This window comes from Gymnodraco acuticeps, unplaced genomic scaffold, assembly GCF_902827175.1.
Source record: "Gymnodraco acuticeps unplaced genomic scaffold, fGymAcu1.1, whole genome shotgun sequence".
Lineage (NCBI taxonomy): Eukaryota > Metazoa > Chordata > Actinopteri > Perciformes > Bathydraconidae > Gymnodraco > Gymnodraco acuticeps.
The window spans coordinates 518788-528737 of record NW_022991003.1 but is presented as its reverse complement, the minus strand read 5'-3'; the positions used below and the strand labels follow the sequence as shown (position 1 = coordinate 528737).

At 41.3% G+C, this 9950-nt stretch overlaps 1 protein-coding gene across 1 annotated transcript; it reads right to left on the bottom strand.

The window, feature by feature from the left end:
* Positions 1-403: 403 nt before the first annotated feature.
* slc25a44a (solute carrier family 25 member 44a) lies at positions 404-9723 on the bottom strand. The gene is made up of 5 exons (XM_034236170.1): positions 9424-9723; positions 9244-9338; positions 7300-8007; positions 6707-6834; positions 404-1916 (listed from the first exon to the last, which is right to left on the bottom strand). Exons 3-5 carry the CDS (start codon positions 7931-7933, stop codon positions 1725-1727), a joined length of 954 nt encoding a protein of 317 aa, XP_034092061.1. The 5' UTR covers positions 7934-8007; positions 9244-9338; positions 9424-9723; the 3' UTR covers positions 404-1724.
* Positions 9724-9950: the final 227 nt, after the last annotated feature.

The window sequence follows — 9950 nt, the reverse complement described above, 5'->3', positions numbered from 1 at the left end:
CCAGTTCTTATTATACATCCATGGATGTCACCCCATTCAAAGTGAATGGGAAGAAGCGTTGAAGCTTCAACGCACGCCGCCGTGTGGACGGGCCGAGAGTGCACGTTTATTCATTGGACTGTTTTCTGTTTTGTTTAAATTCAGACTGGATCATTTTACTATTAGCCTTTCATCATTTGTGTTGCTCCTTGATTTGAAGAAATTACTTTGGGATCCTATAAATTGAGAACATGAGAGCTGCATTAGAAATGTTTGGAGGGATCTTGTTAGAGCAGCAGTGAGATGCAGTGAAGTAGAACTCCCTCTGTGGGCCAGCAGCTGAACTGCAGCCTCAAATAACTAATGAGCACTAAACATTTATTTAAAATATAAATCTTTCATAAAGAACAGGACATAAAACAGCTGCAGTGATTCAGAATGCTTTATTACTTTTCAACAAAGGTCCACACGTTTTGAACACACATCAAACTGCACTTTTAACAATTGTTTGATTTTTGTTTTTACACGGCAGGTGGTTGTTGAACACATGTGCAGCACTTCCTCCATTCAGGAAAAGGTCCATTAAATGTGCTTTTCAGAAATCAATCACATCAGAATCTGGGGCCCATTAAACAAGAGTGCAGTTTGCATAACAACAAGTTAATACAAGAGAAGAGCCGTGTCAAAGCTCACTGAGATCTTTTCTGGCAGTAATAGTCATATGGCCTTTGATGGTGAAATCTGAAGGCAACGTTAAAGTTTTGCTGATGTGTTGCCGCTGCCTTTACTCTCCCTGTGTTAGCTTGAAACAAATAGTGGCAGATTTGATCCCCAGTCATCTGAAAAGTCTAAATAAAGTAGAAAATAACATCTTCAACGTTATCTAAGGCCTATAACATTAACTCTACACTTTTGCTGATACATCTATTTTCTGTCAGTCTCCATTTGTTTTGTACAGTCCATTTACACAAATGAGAAGCAGAGAAGCCTGTCTGATCAACGTATCCTTAAGTAGAAATCATCATTATACCCGCACCACTTCATACTTCAGACTGTTAATAAATCACAAGACACAGCTGAATATATTACAGAAAGGCTTTAGGTCTAACGATACAGAATCAAGCAATGTAATATTCTATAGCTTACATTTCACACTTTAGCGATGTATGTATTTCTCCTGTACAATTTAAAGTAATTCAAACGGTGCATCAAGTGTTCACAAGCTTAGGCTGCCTGTGAGTTGTTCAAATATGACGCGGTAAAAAAAGAAAGCGCCTGCTGCAGTCATAACATATTGTTAATAAACAGAGACTTAGATATATGCTATACTTAAAAAAGCTAATTCTTCAGACAGTTTTTACATTTTAGGATTATTTTGTTGTGTGTTTTTCTTCGGATTGGACATTTTGGACAAATGCAGAACCTTGTTTTCACTTATATCTTTATATTTCACGGTAAGGCCAGTAGAAATGGGTCTGACAAATAGGAAAAAGGCAGGGTAAAATAACACCTATAATTCCCAATTGTACCTAAACGTCACCATTTGCACTCCGCTGTATTGTACCAACATTATAACAACACAGATCTAAAAAGGCTTGTGAAAAGCAGATAAACAGAAGAGCAGTCATCGCGATGGTGGACACAGATATTGGTCGTCTCTCCTGTGAAGACATTCTGTGTGGATGGGAAGAGTTTCTGTGTGGATGTGAATCACGGTGCGATCTCTCCTGGTTCCCTCCGGTTCCTCACCAGTGTCTGGAGTCCACCAGCTCGTCTTTGAGGCTCAGTCTCTTCAGAGTCTCGTATCCCACCACGATGAGCACCGAGGTGGGCATGGAGGAGATGATGCGGGCCGACAGACCTTTCGTCATCGCCCAGGCCCCCTCCTCCGCCAGCAGCTGCTTGAACGTCTCGATGAGGGACGATCGGCCCTCAACCTTTAGGAGACGGGAGAGAGGTACATCGTTAGATATTTGTGGATCCATTTTGGGATGAGATTTAAAGTGAATTCTTGTTGTTTTAACAGCTGTTTCCAAGGACAACAATACACATTTGATCTAGAGGCAACATGCACGTAAAGTCTTTCAAAGTCAACAAAGAAATCTGCTGAGGAAGATCATGTTAAACAATGGAAAGCTCCAGAACAGCGACTAAAAGGACACATTTTTCTACTATTTGTATGTTGCATATTTGTCTCCAGTTCTACTTCATTTTGTCAGATGTTTTCGATTTAGTATTGGTCCTGTGTAACACCTGCTTGTTAGGTTTTTAAATCGTATGAATGACAACAATGAAAATTGTTGTCATTTGAGTCTGATTTTAGTCATTAAAAAGAGATTTAAGTAACATTTGTAAACCAGATTGTAGTCCTGCCTTGCTTTTGTCCAATCAGCCTGATGATGAAATGAAGTTAAGAGCATGTTAGGAAGCTCTTGAGTAATCTTAGCAACAAGAGGAAGTGTAGCAACACAGAAAAACGAGCTGACTCCAGCTGTATTGAGTGTCAACACCAAGCGGCAAACTCTGGGGAACAGCCGGGACGCCAATACGGAAGTGCCACACACTGCAGTTCATACATGGGCCGCTAGGGACTGGCTGCAGAAAGGAGCAATTTCCATAGATCCCCATGTTAAAATGCCCAACTTTACAGCAGAAAAAAACATGTTTCTACCCATGTAAGCAATAAATATTATTATCGATATAGTTAGATTCCACCTTCATGATTATGAATCTGTGAGTGAATTGTTTTCTAACACGACCCTTTTATTTATATTAGGTCTTAAAGTTTTTGCATAAATTAGGGCGTGGTCACTTTGATGGACACGTACATGCCTCACTGTCAGCCAACAACCTAGCAACTTGTCCACTCTGCTAGGCTACAACCATAGAGGCTATCTACAACGTTAGTTAGTCATAGTACTGTACTTGACCCTTTAGCTTTAGCCGTGTTCGTGGTGATTGTGCCTTTTGGGGAATATTGTTACAAATACCAGACAATTAAAATGTCGTGCTGTGCGCTTGAATGTACTAACAGAACTTCTAAGAAGTCTAAAATGATAATATTATACATGTTTACCCCGTTCGCAGGTGTTTGTGTGCTTGGTAGCTTAGCTAGCCAGCTAAGGACGTAACCCTTTATGCATACATATACATTTTAGTTTATGATTCAGCCTTGGGTAAGACTGTTATAGTCTATGGCTATGACGCCCATAATGCTAAACGGGAGCAAATGTAGGGACCCAATTATCTTAGTGGTGGCCGCCGGATCTAACGGAGCCGCAGGGGGCTAGCTCCAGCCGGCGTCCCGGAGCTAGCCCACTGCGGCTCCGTTAGGTCCGGGCGGTGGAGTCCGTCGTTATAACTGGAGATCAAGGAATGCAGCGAAACGCAGACTTGGTTCGCCTAAATAAATTATGTTGAACAAGGCTTATTAAGGCAAGGCAAGGCAAGTTTATTTATATAGCACTTTTCAACACAAGGCAATTCAAAGTGCTTTACAAAAAATGAAAGAGATTAAGAAAATGGCATTCAAAATCAGTCATTAAAAAGAAAAGCTAATAAAATAAACATTAAAAGAAAAAATACATGGATAAAAGTTACAGTGCTGTCAATTAAACATTAAAAGAAAAAAGTACATGGATAAAAGTTACAGTGCAGTCTAAGATATGAATAGTTCAATTAAAAGCAGCGACAAAAAGAAAAGTCTTCAGCCTGGATTTAAAAGTAGTAAGAGTTGCAGCGGACCTGCAGGTTTCTGGGAGTTTGTTCCAGATATTTGGAGCATAATAACTGAACGCTGCTTTACCATGTTTAGTTCTGACTCTGGGGACAGAAAGCTGACCAGTCCCTGAAGACCTGAGAGATCTGGATGGTTCATAATTTAGCAGGAGGTCAGAAATGTATTTTGGGCCTAAACCATTCAGTGCTTTATAAACCAGCAGCAGTATTTTGAAATCTATTCTTTGACACACAGGAAGCCAGTGTAAAGACTTCAGAACTGGAGTGATGTGATCCACTTTCTTAGTGTTAGTGAGGACTCGAGCAGCAGCGTTCTGAATTAGCTGCAGCTTCCTAATAGATTTTTTAGTGAGACCTGTGAAGACACCATTGCAGTAGTCGAGTCTACTGAAGATAAAAGCATGGACAAGTTTTTCCAAATCCTGCTGTGACATTAGTCTTTTAATCCTAGATATATTCTTTAGGTGATAGTAGGCTGATTTAGTAACTGTTTTAATGTGACTGTTGAAACTCAGGTCAGAGTCCATGACTACACCTAGATTTATGGCTTTATCTGTTGTTTTGAACATTGCACACTGAAGCTCAGTGCTAACTTTTATACGTTCTGCCTTGGCTCCAAAAACCATTACCTCAGTTTTTATCTTTGTTTAATTGGAGAAAGTTCTGACACATCCAGTCATTGATTTGTTCAATGCACTTACTCAGTGTTTGAATTGGAGCATAATCTCCTGGTGAAATTGTTACGTAAATTTGTGTGTCATCTGCATAGCTATGGTAACTTATTTTGTTGTTCTTCATTATCTGAGCCAGTGGTAGCATGTAGATGTTAAAGAGAAGAGGCCCCAAGATGGAGCCTTGAGGAACCCCACATGTCATATTTGTCAACTCAGATGTGTATTTACCTATAGAAACAAAGTTGTTTCTGTCCTTTAAGTAGGATTCAAACCAATTCAGAACTGTTTCCGAAAGTCCCACCCAGTTTTCCAGTCGGTCTAGTAATATGCTGTGGTCAACAGTGTCAAACGCAGCACTGAGATCTAATAATACTAACACTGAAGTTCTGCCACTGTCTGTGTTTAAGTGGAACATTTAAGCTGAACATCGCCACATTTGTTCTGCTATGTATCGGTAGGCTACTTATTTTCTTAACGTGTGAATGACGAGCATTCTTTCACACACAGTGACGTCACAGCTACCCACAATGCAACGCGCACCATATATTTTTTTATAAAGACGCCATTTTTCTGGAGGTGCAAAAATCCTGGCAATGCTAATATAAACAGCTAGCTTATGTAGCCAGGCAGAGCGCACTAGGTTTTTTTTTCTGAATTAACGACCGAAGAAATCGCTGCATGTCTTCGGATTACATCTCTGGACTTGAGGGGTGTGCTCTAGGTCGTTACCAGCGTAAACTAGAGCTGTGTGGGTTGTTGGATGTACAATGTATGGAATTACGACCCTCAAAAGTGGCCTTCGGTCGATTTTGGCTGCATCTACGTCTATCTTCTGGAAACACCAGGTGAATACCCCACTTGTCACAATAATATTATCATGCCAATGCATATATGTGGTATTTTAGAGTTGACTATATTGATTAAGGCAATCGACTATGATATTCTGTATGCACCTCGCCTGAAATGGTTGTTACCGGAAGTACGGTGTCGCCCTCGGCCCAAAACCTGTATGTGTGTGTGAAAGAATTAAGAATAACAAAATATAGCTAATTCTCTTGCAGATTCTCTCATTTGATTATGAATGTAACGTTTATATAGGGGAACTACACTGTTAGCAGCAGTAACTTGGTATGCATGTATTTCATGTTAGCTTAGCTTCTTAGCCTGAGCTAGCTCTGTTTACTTCCAGTTCGGAGGCAGCAGGTCCCGCCTAGGCTCCGCCTCTTTGCCCTTATTTGGAGCAGGCGGGATTAGACTCTGACGTTGCTGTCAAGCCGTTCGTGGCCGACTCCGCCTACTAAGGGCTTCACGGCAACTCTGCAGAATCCTATGGGTGACGTCACGGACACTACGTCCATATACAGTCCAGAGTTCCCGTTAGCCGGTAATTACCGGACTACGACCGGTAAAATATGCTGAAGACCGGCAAATCTAAATCTCTCCGGTCAAAGTGTCCGTTCAAAATCATTTTCGTTTAGCGCAATACCACATCAGTTGCGCAACTTGCGCCATTTATGTGACAGACAAAAGAGTATGTGACAGACAAGAAGAGTCAATTCTAATGTCTAACACGTAATGTGGAGAAAGAGATGTCCTGTGTTGGTTGATTGTGCGTTGATCTGTTGGTAATGCCTCGGGGTTCCGGTGGGCATGTAAACAAATGCATAATGCTGCGCTATACTTTGCGGCCTCACCCGGTTGCATAGCGACGCTTATTGTTTAGGTGTCTTTTAATAAGCAGGTAGTCCTATCATTAGCTAGAGCTGGATCTGATCGATATGGACATAAACGCGAGTAAAGTCTAATCTGACCGGAGAGAGAGATCAGCTGCTGCTGACGAGTCGACATGCAGCTCGGCATGATCACATGCAGCGGTGAGCGGAACAAAACACACACCAGGTTAGAATATCACACGTAGCTATTTTAATTACCTCTCAAACTACCTAAACTAGTTATAGATATGTTTAGTTTTACTGTCGGGTCACTCATTACTGATCCGCGAGCTGCATGATACTGACGGGCTGCGTTTATTATTACCGTGTTATTGTAAATTACTGTACACTTTTGAACAATGTAGTTAATCTACTAGGTCTATAATTAGTTTGTTTAATATCGAATCATATCAATTTGTTTTAAAGCACAATAAATAACAAAGAAGACCTTTGACCGGCACTTTTCTCATTTTGTCCGGAAGATTTCAACTTTAACGGACATGTTGACCGGCGAAAAAATATTCTAACGGGAACTCTGATACAGTCAACACAGAGAAAACGTCAGCTTTAATGTTTTCCAACATGGTGTCTCTCAGTGTTTACCTGAACTCTTGCTCGAACAACATCCATGGGGTTGGTGATGGTGGAGGCGGTCGCTGCTGCCATTGGTCCGGCCAAAGCCTGCAGAATCAGATGGGGGCACCCGGTGGGGGCCATCAAGGACAGCTGCTCTGGAAACGTAAAGAATATAAAAACACTGTAAGCCCAATATATTAGTGGTTTTGGTCACTATTTAAATGCCTCCAGCAGCTAAGAACATTCAATGTGAAACTATCTAAAAAATTGAGAATTGTGTTAAAATCTGTCTGAAGTTGTATGCCTCCTAAGTTATCAATTATATTTATTAATGCTGGCATTTCTTTCTTACATTGGCTAAACTCATGCTTCATGGTGTCCAACTGGTGTTTTCCATTTGAATCCCTTCACTTAGTCCTTCAGTGTTATATTGAACCAATATTTTGTTTCTACGTGCCAGTTTAATGTTTCTAAACAGGCACCGACGATGAAATCCTATACAGGCCAACTTTTCTTTCACATAGAGAATGCATCAGGAAATCATAAAGAATCTGACCGATGTGCTGAATCAATAATGACATTGGTATCAATAAACTTTATTAAACAGGGTGTTTCCTTACCTGTATAAAAATGATAAAAAGGCCACCAGAGTGCACTGTTTGGGATGTACGTGAGAAGCGATGCCACGTATCCCCGGTAAAATCCCCTGAAACCATCAGCAGCAAATATCTGCACCGTGATGTCCCGGGATTGGCCGAAAGTGAGTTTACGCTTCGACGCTGCGAGCATCCTCTTGGGTTTGGCCTTGAAGCGAGTCAGGTGCTCCCCCTGGCCCTGCATCATCAGGTGCTGGGACACGATGTCGATGGGCACCGTGATGGTCTGAGCCACCAGAGAAGCTGCTCCACCAGCCACCACCGACTTCACGGTGTTACTGGGAGAGTACTGGGACACGTACTTGCGCACCAGCTCGTAGGTGGTGATGTAAGCCTGACCTGAGATCAGCGTGAAAGTGTTGACCATGAAGCCCCGGTAGAGGCCTCGCACACCCTCCGCTCGAATGATCTTGCAGAAAGCATCGATGGTGCCGGAGTAGAGGGCCTTCCCCTTCTGCACCTGCAGCCGGGTGCGGATCAGGCTGGCCGGGTACACGCTGGCCCTGGTGGTCAAGGTCATGAACACGCCCAGGGAGTAGAACTTCCTCTTGTCCAGGTCCTCCCATTCGATGATCTGCATCACACCTTTCTGCTGCATGGTGCTGGTGAGGGCAGCGCTGCGCCACTAAAGCCACGGATCTGAAGTCATTGATCCTCCGACGGCCATCACACCTGTCAACAAAAACATTCACCGTTAGTGAAGCAATACGATATTAGTATTTAATTATTTTATCTGATTTCTTGGATCAGATTTGGATGGTTGTCAAGAGGCATGACCAGGGTTTGTAAAAAGTCTTGAAGGTTTGAGAATACTTATTTTTAACAGTTATGCTTTCAAGGTTAGGACTCTGCTTTTAGTGTCTTTCGAAGAAACTGCAGATGGAAATTAGCTATTAGCTCAAATCTGGCAAAAAAAAAATATTTTATTTTCTGAGATTAATGTTATGTATGCATGGTCCTTGTTTAAATAAATACATAAACAATAAGAGGGAAAGGAAATGCATGTCAATGGGGGTCCTAACCTTATTTATTAGGGTCGTTGCAGATGGGATAAAAATGTTAGTACTGAAGGAACTCGGCCTCCTTCCTGCCAGAGGAACACGTTTCAAAACGTTTGTGTCCAGGATCAAAGGGCTCAATCTAAAGGTTACATATATATCAAAAGGAATGTCTTTAGATGTATTGATAATAGGTCCAAAACCCCAGACATACTCATTATATTTAGCTTATTATTTAATATGTTTATGTCAATGGTTTGTGGCTTTGCAGCTATATATGTTCCTGAGGACACAAGAGTGGCAATGTCTGAATTCTCAATTTACAAGATAATTCAATAAATCTCTGCAGAATAAATTGAATGACATGCCGCAGGATTACAATAGGGGAAGAGGTTTTTTTATTTCCCTTCACACACAGCTATTGTAACAACATTTAAAAAGGTACTTGTCACAACAGGACAGACCTGTAGCTGATCCAACTGAAGAATGTGGAGGGCTGTGCCTCTGGCTGTATTTATGCTATATTAAAGAAACCATAGCCCAGGTACTACCTTATGTAACTTCACTTCATGTTATACGGAAATATAGGACAAAGAGGGGAAGTTTACAGCAGACTAGAATGACATGTACAGCTTCTATGCAGCTGGTAATGTAATCACTGAGGGTCAGCATGTACAACAAAAACAGGATTTATCCTTATATACATATTTAACGACACATTAAGCAGCCACATGCCATGTTAAAGTCTAATTAGCGATTGTTGTTGTCATGCAGTGGTTGGTGAAGGAAAGCGGAAACACGTGCAATGTCACACAGTGTCCTCGCGCTGTGTTAGCTAGCAAACAACAAGACTGATACAAAGTGTGTAAGAAATGGGCAGATTTAACTAAAACACACCGATCAAACATACCTGTGCGGGGTTTAGTAGCTCCAGGGTCTCTGTTGGTGTTGTTGTTGTTAAACTCTTTGCTCTGCTGCAAGGTGGGTTATGTCTTCCGTCCATTACTGATAACACACGGTCAAAGGTGAAAGTTCATGGGTTGTGTTTTACTCAATTTAAGGTAGCGTTTTGTTGTTATCATTAATTTACCTTGGATTAATAATATGTGATCTGACGTTAGTTTTCTCCTCCAGATGACCCTGTAATGGTGATGTTTACCCGATGTGTTTACATTAGCAAGTTAGCAGTTTGACGATGATGATGCATTCATGTCCGAGGCAAAAGTAGGAATTACAAGAAACCAGTACAAACAATGAACAAACAGATCTTTCTACTCAAGCTAAATTACAAATAATACCACAGTGTAAAAATATTGCTACATGTGATTCAAAATTAGTTCAAAGCCCTACGTGTTAGCATCACATTACTTAAGGTATTAAAGCAGTGCTTCTCAAAGTGTGGTCCGCGGACCACTGGTGGTCCGTGAGCGCCCCCTAGTGGTCCGTGAGTATATTGGTAACATTTCACATTTGAAATTAATTAATCAATTTAAGTTTTCCGCACTCTCGCGGGAATATTTCCGCAATGGAGCGAGCTTAAGTTTCACTTTCGATTGCATGATATAGCCCAGCGCAACACCTTCGTCACACATGTTGCCACTTATTGTACCATTTTCA